This window comes from Equus quagga, chromosome 6 (genome assembly GCF_021613505.1).
Source record: "Equus quagga isolate Etosha38 chromosome 6, UCLA_HA_Equagga_1.0, whole genome shotgun sequence".
NCBI lineage: Eukaryota > Metazoa > Chordata > Mammalia > Perissodactyla > Equidae > Equus > Equus quagga.
In genome coordinates this window covers 62,077,291-62,094,612 of record NC_060272.1, presented here as the reverse complement: position 1 = coordinate 62,094,612, position 17,322 = coordinate 62,077,291, and the positions used below count along the sequence as shown (strand labels likewise).

The 17,322-nt window shown below is 42.3% G+C and overlaps 1 protein-coding gene across 5 annotated transcripts in view; it reads right to left on the bottom strand.

The window, feature by feature from the left end:
• Positions 1-16,925, bottom strand: part of RNASEH2B (ribonuclease H2 subunit B) — a 65,005-nt gene extending 48,080 nt beyond the window's left edge. For 2 of the 5 annotated variants that reach the window (XM_046665041.1, XM_046665040.1), the window contains exon 1: positions 15,348-15,722. In XM_046665041.1, the coding sequence (XP_046520997.1) occupies positions 15,348-15,519 (172 nt within the window). In that variant the 5' untranslated portion in view covers positions 15,520-15,722. Of the gene's footprint in view, positions 1-15,347; positions 15,723-16,299; positions 16,326-16,546 lie in introns of those variants that run through there. The other 3 variants (XM_046665039.1, XM_046665043.1, XM_046665038.1) reach the window with 3 other exon arrangements.
• Positions 16,926-17,322: the final 397 nt, after the last annotated feature.

The window sequence follows — 17,322 nt, the reverse complement described above, 5'->3', positions numbered from 1 at the left end:
AGGAAGGAAGAAGATATATCACGCTTATTGTGCTAACACAAATTAATAGAAAGATGAAAGGGCTCTCTTAATAACAGACACAGACTATTACCAGCAATAAAGAAGGTCATTTCATAATGACGGAAGGATCAAGAGGAAATAATCCTAAATGCTTAGGCTCACAAATACAGACCTTCAAGATGCAAAGCAAAAACTGATAGAACCTTCTGCACCATCTCTAACCCCTGACAACCACTAATGTGTTCTCCATCTCTATAATTTTGTCATTCTGAGAATGTTATATAAATGGAACCATACAGATTCAATTTTAAGAATCTTTTAAAAGACTTTCTTTTCTGCAACTTATAAAAATGTAAAGGATAAAGTTTAGCACTGTTAAAAACTTTTCCACAAAACTAAAGCAGGTTGTGGTTTTCTCTCTTTTCCCCCCTGCTGTGTCTCACTTTTCCAGCATCACATATCTTCATTATGTCTCATGGCAGAGAGAAAAGTGACCTCTCTCTTTTTCAGCAAGACACCCTTTATTTTATTTCAGCACTACAGTAAATCTTTCAACTTTAACCTGGTGAATTATTATTGATTTCTTGTTTCCTTTTTTTCAATAGAAAATTTTGGTTCTAGCGATCCTTGCCAGTTCTCCTTCAGCTTTCCCATTCCTCCAGAGCTTAAAATAATTAAAGTTTACAAATACCAAAAGTCTTAAAAATATATTTTTAATAACTATACAAGGGAAGCAGTGTTTCCATTTTTCCCAGGAAGGGCAGTTAAGTCCAGAGGATTAGCTATAGCCTAAAATGTCAAACTATAAGAACGTTGGAATTACTAAGGACAAATAAATACTGACATTAATGTGTTCTGCTGCAAATGCCAGTGTTCTCTGAAATATGCTTTGAGATATATTAGTGTAGATAATGCTGAAATGTCTATTCAGTAGGGGAAAAAAGTCATCTTTTCTCACATTGTGTTGTAAAAACAACTTGCTCTTGGACTGAACATTTCCACACAGAATTCCAAGTGAGATGCTAAATTCAAATTGTTTTGTCTCTCTTTAACCATGGAATGCATTTCAAACTTAGCCTCCCCTGCCCACTTCATTCATTCATTGACAGTTTGATTAGCAAAAATAGACCCAGCCCCTACCCATTGGGAGCTTATGGACATTCTGTGGAGGAGACAGATAGTAAATCAAGCAGTCACAGGCACAAACAGACTGCAAATGTAACAACTGCTACAAAGAAGAAATACACAGAAAATGAAACCTTGTGAAAGAAGATATAACATAGACGAGCAAGTCTGGGAAGGCTTCCTTGCCTAGCATAGGTTAAATTCTTTGCTTTGATGGCTAAGGAAACAAAGGAATTATGCATTCTCTTCACCAGCTAAATCTTTAGCTGGCTCCTGGGCCCAACCCAAAAGGGTTTTGTTTGATATGCACACTTTAAAAATAATTTTAATTAGGTGCCAATATTTAGAAATCAGATGATTTTACATAAAGTGCAGACTTTAAATATATTTTCCCTAAATATGAAAAAAAAATTATTAGGCAAACATTTTGCCTTGCACAATCAAAAAGCCAGGCAACAACAAACTCCTTTGTCAAAGGCAGCTACCACTCTCCATTTCCTCTTTGTCCCATATAGCATCTTGTACACTCAGCTCATGGTTAACGATGATCAAATACCAAGTCTGTCCTCACTAAACTGCCTTCTCATTGGCTAGATTCTGTGTATCCACAGGAGGACACAGCCAATATCAGGTGCTGAATAAACAACCATGTAATAATAAACCCCACCCTCTTATTGAATCTTTTTTATATTACCAATTTTCTGCTACCAGTTTAGGCACTATTCTAGGCACTGAAGAAATAGTTGGGAATAAAACAAAACAACTGCCCTCACAGAAAGACTGCATTCAATTCCTTCATCTTCCTCTGCCCACTTCTCCACCGCAGTCCATCAATCCCCACGCTCTGCCCCCAGCCCACAGTCGTCCAGTTCTACGGGGCAGGGAATAGGACCTAAAGCTGCCAGGACCTGGAGGCCCTGGGTCCAGGACTTTGCTGTCCAACAGAAATACAATGTATTCCACAAATGTGAGCCATGAGTATAATTTAAAATGTTCTAGCAGTCACATTAAAAATAGGTAAAATAAATTTTAATATTTCATTTAACCCAATATATCTAAAATTTTTTCATTTCAACATATAAAATACTTTCGTATGAAATGTGTTAGCACAATGTTAGCTGTGGTTTTTCAGTGATGTCATTTTTCAGATTGAGAAAGTTCCCTATTCCTAATTTGTTGAGTGTTTTTATCATGAAAAAGCATTAGGTTTTTTCAATGCTTTCTCTGTGGCTATTGAGATGAATATGTGATTTGGGGCCTTTATTTTATTAAATTGGTATATTACATTGATTAATTTTGGTTATGTTGAATGAACCTTGCTTTCCTAGGATATGTCCCACTTTTTACATACTCCTGGATTTGGTTTGCTAGTTGTTGAGGATTTTTGCATTTTTGTTCATAAGGGATATTGGTCTGTAGTTTTCCTGTCTTTAGATGTCTTTATCTGGTTTTAGTATCAGGGTAATACTGATCTTGTAGAATGAGTTGGGAAGTGTTCTCTCTTTTCCCACTTGTTGTAAAAGTTTGTAAATTCAATGTTTAGTAGAATTCACCCCTGAAGCTATCTGGGATTGGGCATTTTTCTATGGAAAGGTTTTAATTTACTAATTTAATCTCTTTACGTCCTATAGGTCTATTCAGATTGTCTATTTCTTCTTGAGTCAGTTTTAGTAGTTTATGCCTTTCGAAAGATTTGTCCATCTCACCTAAGTTAACCTTTGTTGGCACACAGTTGTTCCCAGTGTTCCCTTATAATCCTTTTTTATTTCTGTAACATCAGTAGTGATGCCCCCTCTTTCATTCCTCATTTTAGTAATCTGAGTCTTCTGTCTTTTTTTCTTGGTCAGTCTAGCCAAAGATTTGTCAATTTTGTTGATCTTTTCAAAGAGGCCAACTTTGGTTTCAATAATTTTTCTCTCTGTTGTTTTTCTGTTCTCAGTTTCATTTATTTCTGCTCTAATCTTTGTTTCTTCCCTCTACTTGCTATGGGTTTAGTTTGCTCTTCTTTTTAGTTTGTTATGATAGAAGAGTAGGTTATTGACTTGAGATCTTTCTTCCTTTTTAATATAGACATGCATAGCCTACATATTTCGCTCTAAACACTTCTTTATCTGCATCCCATATGTTTTTGATATACTGTGTTTCATTTTCACTCATTCGAAAGTACTTTCTGGTTTCCCATGTAATTTCTTCCCTGATTCATAGGTTATTTAGGAGTGAGTTGTTTAATTTCTACATAATTGTGAATTCCCCAAATTTTCTTCTGTTATTGCCTTCTATTTTCATTTCATTATTTTTGGAGAGCATATTTTTTTTTTTAATATAATTTCAATCCTTTTTAAGTTTATTGAGGTTTATTTTATGGCCAACAGAATAGTTTGCTCTGGAGAGTGTTCCATGTTCACTTGAGAGAATGCATATTCCCTGTTGTTAAGTGGAGTGTTCTATAGATGTCTGTTAGGTCAGTTGATTTATACAATTCTTGCTTGAGAGTCTTTTTCTTTCAGCATCTTGAATATGTCATTCCACTAATTTTTGGCCTCTGTGGTTTCTAATGAGAAATCAGCTGTTAATCTTATTGAGGATCCCTTCTACTTGATGAGTCATTTTTCTTTCGCTGCTTTTAAGATTCTCTCTATCTCTGTCTTTTGACAGTTTGACTATGATGTGTGGAGGCATGGACCTCCTTTAGTTTTTCCTACTTGGCGTTTTCTGAGCTTCTTGGATGTGTAGATTAACATCTTTCATCAAATTTGGGAAATGTTTGGCCATTAATTCTTCAAATTTTCTTTTCACCCTTTTCTCTCTTTTCCTTTTGGGACTCCCTTTATACATATGTTGATATGCTTGATGGTGTCCTACAGGCCTCCAAGACTTGTTCAGTTTTCTTCTTTTTTTTTTCTGTTCCACAGCCTGGTAAATTCCAACTTATCCATCTTCAAATTTGCTCTTTCTTTCCTCTGTCAGCTCAAATCTACTGTTGAGCCTACTAGTGAATTTTTCATTTAAGTTATTGTACTTTTCAACTCCAGAATTTAGATATTCTTTTATAATTTCTCTCTCTCTTTATTGATATACTCTATTTTGTGGGACTCCATTGTCATACTTTCCTTTAATTCTTTAGACATGGTTTGCTTTAGTTCTTGAAGCATATTTATAACAGCTAATTAAAACCCTTGTAGAATAAGTCCAACATCCGGGCCCCCTGGGGGACAGTTTCTCTTGATTACTTTTATCCCCCTGTGTATGTATTTCCTCCTGCGTACTTCCCTATTTCTTTGTGTGTCTCATACCTCTTTTTTTTTAACTGGACACTTTAGATAATAGAATAATAAATGGAGTAATTCTGGAAATAAGTCTCCTCTCCCCTAGCTCCTCAAGATTTGCTGTTGTTGCTGATTTTTGTCATCACTGTAGTTGTTAGTATTTGCTACTTTAGTAACTTTCCTGGACTAATCCTGTAAAGTCTGTATTCCCTGTAGTGTGCAACCACTGATATCTCAGTTAGCCTAGTGGTTAGCTAATTATTGGTCTTATATTTCCTTAAATGTTTTGAACCAGTAAGTCTCCCAACCTTTCCTGAGGGGTTCTGCATGTTTGTTGGGGCACACTTTCAACACTCAAGCAGTTTAAACTTCTGCCTTATCTTTTTTACTGCTTGCCTAGAGCCTCAAGATCCGTCAGAGGTGAGAGATTAGGACCCTCTCAGGTCTTTCCTGAACATGCACACAGCTCTGCACAGGTGCAGAGCCTTCTAATTCCCTAGGAATATGTCAGAACTTTTCAAAGCCTCTTATGGACATCTTATTCCCATATTTTCCTTTTAGGTTTTTGGCCAGGTTCTTATTTGCCCAAGTGGTATTGCCGCCTCAGCAGCTGCAATGTTAAACAATTGCCACTGAGTGTTTTTGACAAAGGCCCTGGGAAGAGGGCTTTTCTCACAGAGCAAGTTCTGAGCTCCAAGTCAGGTCAAATAAGAACAATGCTCTGTGAATGGGGCTTTTTCAAGGAGGCATGCGAAGGTCAAATAGGGACAATGCTCTGGGAATGGTACTTTTTCGAGGAGCTCCAAACAAGGCTTGCCCCATCCAGTGGTTGCAAGGCTGCTGGTTTTTACAAGTACCATGTTTGTAAGACTGCTGGTTTTCAAGGTTACTGCAGACCTGAGCAGAGGGAGATGGGAGCAGTTCAAGTTACAATGCCACAAATCCTACTTAATGAGATTCAGCAGTTTTTCTTGAATAAACACTCCACAGATTGTTGAAAGCCTTTGGCTAATTTCAAGAGTTCTGAAAAAGTTGATTTTGGCCACCTTTCCCAATGTTTTCATTGCTTTTATGGAGGGGCGAATTTACCCCCATCAGATTTTGAAGGCTTAGTATGAGGAAAGACCTCATATTGCTATAACACTTCTGATAAATTCCTTAGTCTATACCTGGCCTTAGGCATGCAAAGTTACTTGTGACTATAAGTTAAAGGCTCTATCAAAGTTAAAGAGTTTTTTATTTTCATTCAAATTTGGAAAACCCTGGGTCATCCCATAGGCGAGTTCCTCACCCACAAGGCTTGGAAGCTTCACCTTTTTTCTAACTTTCACCTGCACCTAGCACAGCTAAAGGATAGCTAAATTAATTAGGGAAGAGAAACTCTGCTTTTAGAATAATAGGAAAGAATCAGAAAAGTAAGAGAGTGAGAGTGTGAAGAAGGGTTCTCCTCTATAAACCTATTTTTAACTGATGTCTATTTCTTTGCTAATATCAGCAGAGGAAGAACACACAAGATCTGGAGTCGGAGAGGTCCATATTCCAGTCACAGTTCCTCTTCTTACTCAGCAGTGTGACCTTGGGAAGATACTCAACCTCTCTGTCCCTCAGTTGTTTCATTTATAAAGTGGGCATAATAATTATTATTTTGCAGGTCTTTGTTAGGCTAAATACAATGTATGTCAAAGTGCCTAGAATATGTAATAAGCACTCAAAAAAGAATCAGTTTCCTCCCTCTCAACTACATGGAAACAGTAAGGATATGTAGGGAATAATAGGATCAAAATACAAAAGTAGAAAGTTCTAAGCACAGAATTACCTAAGCACCTAACAATTAGCTTTCCAAGAAGAGATTAAATTAGGACCAGTACATCCTGTTTAAAAAGCCAGAACACAACGCATTTTATGTGCAAAAGTTAAGATAAAATATAGTATTCAGCACAGTTTCTGGCACATGGAATATGCTCAATAAAGGTTACATGAACGTGTTGTTCGATTTTAGAAAAAAGCTCAATAAGAATCGGTAAAAGCAAGTTTTGATACTCAATGAGCCAAACAATCTATCTAGAAAATTTACTCATATGAAACACCTTCTTCTAAAACTATGCTGAATAAACAAGACTTCACATTATATTTTTAAAGGAGTAAGCTTTATGCTTTCTTTTTTTGACTGTTTTCTCTTACATAAGAGATGATATAAGCCATGCTGGATAAGAGAGAAAAAAATCAGACAAATCAGATACAGGTACTCAGTCTTTTTGGGCATTTCGGATTCAGTAATTTCTTAAACTTTCCAATTATCTCAAGTCCTGCCACTCTAGTTTCTCATGTCTAACCAATTCCATAGCAGTTTTCTTATGGTCTCTGTGTTCTCTGTAAAGATACAATTTTATGTCCACTGGTCACCATTAACTCCAACCGCAAATCTTCCGTCCGTTTACCATCCCAATGTAAATACCTCAACATACAGGAAATTCTGATTGCTACTTTCCTGACATTTGAACTTTAAAGAAAACGTACCAGTTACAAAAAGACAACTGTGTCCAATGAATATAAAATAACAAATAATGGCTAATATATCAGGCATTTACTATATACCAGGCAATGTCCTTTATGTAGGTTACAAAATATAATCCTCGTAACATCTCTATGAGGTAGGTACTATTTTAATTCCCACTTTTTTGGATGATAAACTTGCCCAACGTTAAGAAACCTGTCCAAGGTCACAGAGCTGCTCGACAACTATATAGAGAGCCAGGATTTAAACTGAGGCAACAAACGTTTTAAACTACGACACTTTAGGGAAACTCTTAATCTCAAATCCCATCCTCCTAACTCAGAGAACACGAGCTGCAGCTCTGAAACACAATGATGATCTTGGTATGACTGTTCTCCTATGACACAGACATCTCAATCTCATCTGTCCCCCTCTTGTTCTGTATTCCCCAGGCTTGAAGACCAGAGCATCTTCTCATCAGCTGCCTCCACTCCAATTCAGCCAGTACACCACACTGCCAGGGGTGCAGCAGAAGGAAGAGGAAGGAGGGGGAACTGGGGGAAGCAAGAAAGAGAAAAAGGCAGGATCAAAGAATCCATAAAAGAAGGATGAAAGAAACTTGTTGTGGGATACAAGAAACACCTAGTGATAAAAACAGATAGAGTTAAGCTTGACCAATGGCAAGAAAAGGAAACTGATTTTCCTATTAGAGATTACCATGCCCCACACATAGCTGTACATACCAACCGCCCTCCACCCCCGCTTATCTGCGACATTTTAATGCTTAAAAATTAAGAGTATACAGCATGCATCAATGCATTGCTTAACCATTCTGTAATTTGGAAAAGTCAGCCATGAAGTACTGTAGAAGCCAAAATGGAACAGTAGTTTTCATCTACAGAATATATAGTATGGGTTGTGGTACAGTTGATATGAAATCTATCAACCAGTTTCTAAACTTGGCAGCTCTTTCTTATCCCTCTCTTGGTTAAGACAAGTTTATTCATATCATTTAAAGTTCAAAGACATAGGAGAGAGAAAACCACCTTTTTGCCAAGTGTTCTTATGACTTGGAAGCAATGGACATTTGTTCATGACCCTGTCTGCTTTTAGGCACATAGCAGATAAGCCCTGAGACACACATACCCACTGTTACACGGAGAAGAAAGAACAGACATCAAAGCACCATTCACGTTATTTTTAGATACCACATCAAGGCTATTCAGGTTTCTCAAGAAGACCCAATAGAAAGAAAAAAGGACGAGATTATCACCCTCATGCTCTTGCAATACTGTGTTCTAAACGGGTCCTATTCCGTTTCTTTAGACTTCAGCCATTAGAATATATTCAGACCCCTTGGTTGCCTTCTGTCTGATCGCCAGAGATACCGCCTTGGAAACGCTTGCTAGGACACAAATACAATGCATGCAAGACAAATCAGCATAATTTTCAAGTTACTTGCCACTTCCAGGAATGCTAATTTCAGTAATAGCTATATGCTTTCCCTTCCCAAGATGTGAGCACTGCCATCAAAGAGGCTGGGGTCATTTTACTGGCTTTGAAGCTCTCAGCATCTTCAAACACTACAGGAGGCAAACCAGGAAAGCCAGAGAGAGGCATGCACTAGAAAAATAATTTCCAAGTAATGGGTTCCTCTAATATCTTTTTATTTTGAAGCTTTGAAAAATAATAAATCCTGGCCTTCACCAGACCATAGAAAATAAAATCTCCATTCTTTTAGGGCTGTCCCTATCGACAGCCATATTTCTGGAATGGCCTGTGCACTGAAGAAACTGATGAAAAAGTTCAGGTTTGCAGCCAATTCAAAGCCACAAAGACCAGCAACACACAGAGATGGAGCTAAGGCCTTGAAATATGTAGGAAGCTGGAAAATTCTGGAGCGGTAGAAAGGACAGATCTGACTGGGATGTCCAATATCAACCTGGGCTGGCTCCAGGAAAGGAGATGTGCCTGGTCCTCGATCATCAAACTGACAACAGAGGGAACCCCAGGCGTCCTGGCCCTCCTATCTCTCCCACAGTGGGGAGTACCAGCATTCAGTCAGCACACAGCAGGGGCCCTGGGGGACTGGGGAGAGCCAGCAATCTTGGCCACTTAATTCCTATTGAGTGTTGGACAGATTATTTGACTTCTCTGAGTCTTGTAAAATGGAGATAATAAAGCTTGCTGTGAGACTTCCCAGGGTCATTGTGAGGGTCAAATACAATAACACACATCATAGTGCATTGCAAAGCTATAAGAGTTAGAAGATAAAGCCTAGGAGATGGGCTTCCTAAAAACTACGTAAACCTTGGGTAAACAAAGGAGAGTATAAGTTACACCCAAAATCCAATTCTCCATACAAATAAGCCTCTGCCATACCTATGTGCCATCCAGTCAGAGACCAGCAACAACTGAGAAACTCCGAATGCTTGACTGAGACAGACCAGGTCCCATGGGGCTCAGGCTTCTGGCCAAAATTCAGTCACACTGGAAAGTGACAGCAGTGGCGAGCTCTTGGGCAGTCTATCCTGCACCTTGTCCTTTTTCGGGAAAAGCACTCCATACTCTCCAACGCCCCCTTGTTCTCCCCTTCTCCCACCTCATGCTTGCAGTTGAACCTGCCCCTCGCTGGCCACAGCTAGTAGAAGGTGCAGGGTAGGATTACATGTGGTCACAGTGGGGCCAGTCAGAAGGATTGGTTTAAAGTTTAAAGTTAGAATTAAGAGAAAAGGGGCAGCAGGCACCAGGAAATCCGAGGATTGGTGCAGCGTGCAGCCTGTTTTCCACTAAGCGGAGGAAGTTGGTTGAGAAGAGAAACTTAAGTTCTGCTCAGAGAGGCAGAAACTCTGGACCTCCTGGGGCTGCAACATCCTAGATCCATATTTCCTTATGCTCTTCACCACCCCCACACCTCTGCCCCGAGTACACAGCAGGCCTTCTTAGGAATCTGTGAACCTGTTAATAAACTCCTACAGAAGTCTAAGCCAGGTTCTATACACCATCAGGATGCACTGGCCCCACATTAAACAAACTGTAATTTCCATACCAAGGTAGACTCATGGTCTATTCAAACTTGCATCCTATTTGCGGCAAGCACACTAGAGGACGTTTGCAGGAAGTCATTGGCTGTCCTCAAAAATTCAACCTCAAATGCCTTTCAAAACATCCTAGTTTGCCATGCTGTTCATTACGGTTCTGTGAATTTATCTTCATCTGTCTTGCCTCTCCTTGTATTTTCAGTCTTTAGCCACTCTTAAAGATAATCCATTCCAAATATGTACTGTCTACCCTGTGAAGCAGTACTTCATATTCGGTATATTTCTTACAATATAAATAAACTCATAATAAGCCTCTTCAAAGTTCACAATGTGTCCTACAAATTCTCTTTGTCAGGTTTGTTCACGTCACTGTGTGAATTTCTGTCTTTATCAAAATCAAGAGAAAAATCTCAGTCCACTAGCTCTCAGTTAAATTAATTTACCCATCTTTCTCTAATTCTCTGTAGTGAGCAGGACCATATAGTACTCTTGTGTAACCCCAACATCCGTGAATGTTTTAGTGAGTGTTATAGCAAATAAGTAGCAAGAATAAATAACAAAATAAAGGCAGAAATAGAAAAAAATTTAAGAACACTGGAATTCATTTTATGATACATACAACATAAAAAGACTGGAAAGAAATATGTCTATTTTTAAGTGGCAGGATAATAAACAAATTATATTCTTCTTTATATTTTTCTGCATTACTAAAATTTCTATATTGGATACATGCTACTATTCTAATAAAAAAAAGTTATTTAAAAAAAAACACTGGGAGAAAAATGTGTAAATGAAGCGTTAAATGGTCAAACTGAGATTAAAAGAGCAACTGATCACGGCAGAGAGCCTCACTCAACGTTGTGGGGACTTTAAGCCGTCACTGGGAAACAGGCTCTGGTTAGAGAGACCTCAGCCAGCCTGGATTCTAGCTGTTTCAGAGGCAGATAATAAACAGGCCTCCGAGTGCGCATATCAGACTCTTTCACCAGCTAGCCCATTCCACTTTAGCCAACAGTCATACCTAGAATAGAAAGTCACTTTTAAGGATATTTTTAGAGAAAATATAAAGGACCTCTGAACAAAAGGCTGGAAGTCCTAACTGGCATGCTCTGCTTTCAGAGGCACTGGGCAAGGCTGGGCACCGAAGCTAAGGTCAAGGCGCCCACCACTGAGATGCTAACGGTGGCCACTCAGGGAGGACGCATCTGCATTCTCCCCAGCTACAGGCATGTATTGGGTGTGGGACATATATTTACGTAAAAATGATGGTGAACTGAATAATCACAACGAAATGTGTAGGTGGTCAAAGAGGTACCACTAACTTGCACACTAAGAGGAGGAGAGGCTCAGAGGGAAGGCTTCCTGGAGGAGGTGACTCTTGCACTGGGTTTAAAGGATAAGTAGGCATTTGCCAGGAAGAGATCGTGGAGAAGAGTGGGCAGGGGTCCAGGCAGACACAAGGTCATGGGTATTCAAGGAAAGAGAAGTTGTGTAATCCCAATATCTCTGAGTGTTTCACAGTAAATAAGCAGTAAGAGTAAATAGTGAAATAAAGGCAGAAGTAGAAAAATTTAACGACATTGGAATTCATTTTGTGAGACATACAAATGGCTTAGCTTCGTAGAAACCAAAATTGAACTGAGCCTTCAAGAAAGGGTAGAATTTGGAGAGAAGTGAAAAAGGAGGAAAATGATTGGCATAAGCAAAAAAAAAAAAAATGACTGCAGGAAGAAATGTAATGTGAGACATCTACTCTTTCAGTAAATGTTTATTGAAAGCCTACTCTGTCCCAGCCCTGGGGCTAGGAGCTCGGGTGCAAGACGGAGCTTACCTGTGACTCACCAAAGGACAGCAACCCAACCGACAGCAACCCGGGGAGACCAGAACTGTACCCCGCAGTGCAGAGACGGGGCAATGGAGGTTTTACAATGAGGATGTAATTTGTCCAAGGACACAGAGCTAATAAATAGCATCAATCTAGTTTTGGGTGTGTTTTAATACAGTCAGGCTTTAGACGACATTGATGAGTTACTGTTTCTTAACATCATGCCTAAAGCTCAGAGGATACAGGGAAAACCCACACTGCCCCAGTCCTGCTATTCAAATAACAAAGTATGAACATTGCTTACTTTCATGAATTTTTCTCTGCTCTACAGGATTAAGTAAGAGTCATGAGTTCTCACTTATAAACATCCCAGGTCTTTTGGAACAATTACTAGCAGGACAAGATCAGGCTCCAGAAACAGCCTGATTACACCAGCTGGCAACTGATTATGTCCATCCACTTCAGAAGGTGCTCAGAGAGCAAGGGGAACAGATCCAGTGACCATCTGAGAAAGGTCAGTCGAGTTCCCACCAAAAAATGTTTCACAAAGATAAAGCCAGACTCCAGATTCGTGTGGAAAATGTTAACCATGCTCTGTGCTGGAAAAGTCAGAGACTCCCCCGCTGCCGACCGCCTGCAGATCATTCAGTAAGTGACAAATCTTCCACGAAGCTGAGCTTAATGATTCAGAGGTTGTCTGCAGTCAGCCCTTGAGTTGGCCAGGTTTCCTATCACTGGTCAAGTTAAGTGCAGGTTCCTCTCCTGTGAATAAACTCTTCTGAAAGTGAGGAAGCTTTCAGCCCACAAGGTATATTTCTAAACACAAACGTAGACACCTGCAAACAGGGTTGACAAAGAACAAAAAACCTGCTCAAATTTTTCTTCTGAAATTAACCATGCGCCCGTAGGTAAAGGAGGAAAAAAGCGTTTTTTGTTTTTTGGTTTTTTTTAGGGCCATTGAAAAGTCATTTAGGTCTATAGTAACTCTTCCTTTGCCACATACTTTAAACTTCAAACCTGTTTTTATTTTTGTACTCCATTTGGAGAGACAGAGCTGATATTATCATTTGTGATGATCATGGCGCCTCACGTGAAAGGCTCATTACCATACCTGGAATGTCTAAGGCAGGCAGGCAGGCCAGCCTGGATCTCACCTCCTAAAATGCAACCCATTCTCTACCCGCTCAAAAAGAGGCATTACTTATGCTAGCTCTGGGGAAATAAAGAACAAATACAACTCCTCCTAAAATACTGTTTAACACGTATTTTCATGAAATAAAGAGGAATGACTTCATTGCAAAACTTGTCTACAGTTGAACTTGCAATCTGTAGTCCAGTTCGATCTGGGCGCTTTTCAATCAGGCGGCTGAATGAGGGATGTTTTCAGCCCAAGTGGACCCAAATGAGCTTTAATGATCCTGAGGTCATTTCTGTCCTTCTTTCTTCTCCTCGTACAACATTAGAGTTTCCCAATGTTTTAACATTTCCTTGGAGATGGCTAAGGAACAGGGTTCAACCACAGCTGCAGTCAACACAGTCTTGCATCCCGCACTGAGGGAATCTGTTCCCAGCTGGCCTTTCACATCGCGGTCCACTCCAACTTAGGAGAACTGACAAGCATACAAAACTTGGGCTAGAGAAAAATGTTAAAAATATGACTTAAACATTTACTTTTAGGGCAGCAAAAGCGGGATGGAAACTTCGACCATATTCCAAAAAATAGAGATGTTAATGGTCTTGTACAGTAAATAAAACTGCAAATAGGCTAGTATTCCCAGGACATTTTGGAGAAATGTTTAAGACCATCCCAAACTACAACAAACTCTTCCCCTGCTAACATGAGCTCCGTCTCCACTGGCCCATGAAAATCAAGGCCCCAAGTCTGACTACCTCATAAGCATCCCTTCCAAGTTCCAGCTTCTGGTTTTTTGGGGGGATATTTGACTTCTCCAGACATTGAAAACGAGAGGCAAAGAGACCTAAATAGTACTTTTTAATATATGCTTCAAGATATAACACAATGCTGCGGTGAGCAACTCAATAAATAACATGAATTAAATGTTGGGAAAAAAAGTGTCATCTCAAGGTTCAGTGGCCTTATTTTTGTCTCATGGATAAATCTCTGAAGTTCTCTTGGCCTCTTGGTTAATGTGCTCACTTTCCAGTATACAGAGTAAGCTCTTCAGATCCCAGCAAGTTTTCTAAAACTGCTTCCACCAAATAGTTTTGAAAAAATATTATATAATCTTCTTCTTTATTAAGAGCCCAACTTCACTGTAGCTATGGTGCTCACTCAGCCGAGGCTACAGTCTCCTCTGCTCAAAGGCATAATGTTCTAGGGCTGATTTCCCACCTGCTAGAAGATCAACAAGACGGGCCTCATACCCTGTGCTGACATGCACTCCCCTGACCAGGTGAATCGTGGCTTATCGCATAGAGAGCTAAACCTGAGGCTGGCCATTCCCATCTCCCAAGCCAGCTCCCCAGGGCTGGTCTCACTGCGGTGGCTCCTGGTGGTGTCCCCAGACCAGCAGCATCAGCATCACCTGGGAACTTGTTAGAAAGGCACGTTCTCAGGCCCCACCCCAGACCCACTGATTGAGAAACTCTGGGGGTGGGGCCCAGCTCCAAAAGTGACCAATGCCCTCAAGTTTGAGAAGACGTGTGGCACTGCAGTGACTATCAAACCACCAGTAAACCCTCAGAGCCTGCAGGTGGCACTAAAGGCTGGCTAGAAGAGTTACAGGCACCGGAAGCTCAAGTTGTGTTACAGACCCTGCCTGCCTGACCACACAGTTCTTTCTATCAGTTCTTTAACAGCTAGCTCAGCCTCCTCCAACAAGGTCAAAGGTCAGAGTACATCTCAGCTTTGAACAGGAACCTGACTGAAATTTCTTCTCACAGCCCAGCAGCAGACATAATAAACCTACAATTTTCAGGGATGCAATCAATATTTAATTATTTTGAAGGTTTCTGTGGCTAATGCAACAAGGATACCAATACATTTTAAGAAGGAGGATGTCAATATTGATTAAACAGAGCAAAAGAAGAAATTCAAATTATCCTCAGCCATTGTACATATCTGAATAAAAATAATGCACTCAATTCTGAAAGAATGATTAGAGTTCCTACCCTTAAAATCTCATTGAATGATGTGACAAATGTGAGAAAAGGATTTTTCTAATGTAAAGCGTGTATACCAGTAGGCCCTTGCTAGATTCTGTCAAAACCGTGAATTGTGCATTACCCATTTTACTAGACGAACATCTCTAGTGAGGATGTGGAGCAACAGGAACTCTCACACACTGCTGTGGGAGTGTAAATTGGTGCAACCACTTTGGAAAACCATTTAGCAGCATCTACTAAGGCCGGACGCAGAAGTCTCTAGGACTAGCAATTCCACTCCTGGGTACACACCCCAGAGAAATGAGTGCCTCTGTCCACCAGAAGCCTCCTGAAAGAATGTTCTTAGAACTGTAATTCATAATAGCTACAAACCGGAAACAATCTAAACATGCATCCACAGCAATGAAAACCCAAGAGAAACAACAAACCAGACTACTGCTACACACAATAGGGCTGACTGAGAGACATACCGCTAGTGAAAGAAGACAGACACAAAGGAGTACACACTGATCCAAACGGCAAAAGGAACCTCTGGGGACAGAGGTCAGCATAGAGGTCACCGGGGCTCTCTAGCAGCAGGTATAAGGAGCTTGCTGAAAAAGTTCCAGATCTTGACCTGGATGGTGACAGGGCTGTATACATATGGAAAGTTCACTGAGTTGCACACTTAAATTTGTACACTTTATGTATGTTATACGTCTTTATAAAGAAAGTTAAACATACGCAAAAATTCTTGACAGACTGTCATGTAACAAATTTCAATAGCCACCACAAAAATCTAGATTACTGGGCAACTGTGTTAACGTCAGAATATAATTTACTGCAAAACTACTGCACTAGCTGAGCTAAATCTGAAAATTAAATACAGGGAGCAAATTTTATTTCCAATATTATGCTATCATACCAATGTATCATCCCCTGTGTGGCTTTCACTCCCTAGTCCCAAACTCCGTTTATTCTGCCACAGGGCCCATCCTGTGTGGCAAGTGACTGTCCGTCATGCCAAGCCCCTGCAGGCCCCGATGGCTGGTCAACAGGCAGGGGGGCGGTGAAGGCCTGGCTCCAGCACTCCAGGCATTACCTACCTGCCTGAATCTCTTTGAACCACCCTTGTCCTAACCCCTACCACCATCCACCCTCCCTCTTGCCCAGGACCCAAGGCCTGTCCCAGGGCAGGGGCCTGTTAAGCCACTGCACAGTCTCCGAGACCATTCTGGGCCTACTGGGTCCTAGGTTCCGATCCCATAGGAACCCAGACGCTGGGCCAGCTGCCATGTGGGAGACACCCAGTAGCACCCCAACGGCAGGCATCTCTGGGCCCCAGAGCGCGCCCCGAGGCCCGTGAAGCCGCTCTCCGCAGGCCCAGGCCGCTGCCCCAGCCCACCCGACCCACAAAGATTTCGCGCTATAGCGGGGAAATACGCTCGGCCCATTGCAGCGCTTCGCTTGGGTCTGAACACCGCCGCTGACGGTGACGTGTGACCAAGATGAGGAGCACCGTGGTCCAGGAGAGAAGCCACTTCCACACCCGGGCCGAGGGCGCGCCGAGCCCGTGCCGACCGCGCCCCGGCTCCGCGCCGCAGCGGCCCTGCCGGGGGCGCGCTCGCAGGCCGCCCCGCGCGAGGCAGGAGGCCGGGTCGGTGGCGGCCGCCCGGGGGGGCGTGTTTACCTGGGAGCAGGAACACGTGCTGCCGGGCGCGAGCCCCGTCCGCGCCGTCCCCGCGGCCCGCCATGCCTCCGGGCGCGAGCGCGGCGCCGCGGGCCGCAGCCCTGGGAGCGGGCGGCCGGGAGAAAGGTCTGTTCCGGGTGGCGCGGCGCGCGGAGGGACTGGCAGCCCCGGGGGCGGCCCGCGGCACGAATTTCTTTTCGTTGCGTTTCCGGAGCCAGCCGGAGGATTGTGTTTTCAAATTTAGCGCCAGGCCGGGCAACCCGCACCCTGGCGCAGGGCCCGCCGGCAGGGGAGGGTCGCGGCCTCTCCCTTCCGCTTCTCGGCCAGTGGTAGGTGCTTGCCGAGGGCGCCGAGTGACGCGGCGCGCGGGGCGGCGACCCTGGGACGCGGCGGCGGGGGGGTCGCCTTGGCTCGGGGCCCCGGGTCACCGCCCCCAGCGGCCCTCCGGGGAGGTGGTGGCGCGGCCGAGGGGCTTCCAGGTGGGAGAGCGGGGTGAGGCCGGGTCCCCGGGGAGTGGGGGCAGGACAGATGACGGCCTCCACCCTTGGGGGACTGGCACACATCTAGCAGGGTGGAAAAGCCTGCAGCAAGTCCATGCTAAGGACAACTGGCATATCCGAATCGTAACGTCACTGGTAGTTGTCAGTTTATCTTGATTGTCCCTTGCACTGTGCGTTGGAATTAATGTCAGAATATTGTGTGCTTTGTGATTCGTAACGCATTAAGCAGTCCTCAAATTGGGCTTAGTCCTCATCACTAAAGTGGGGTGCACAATT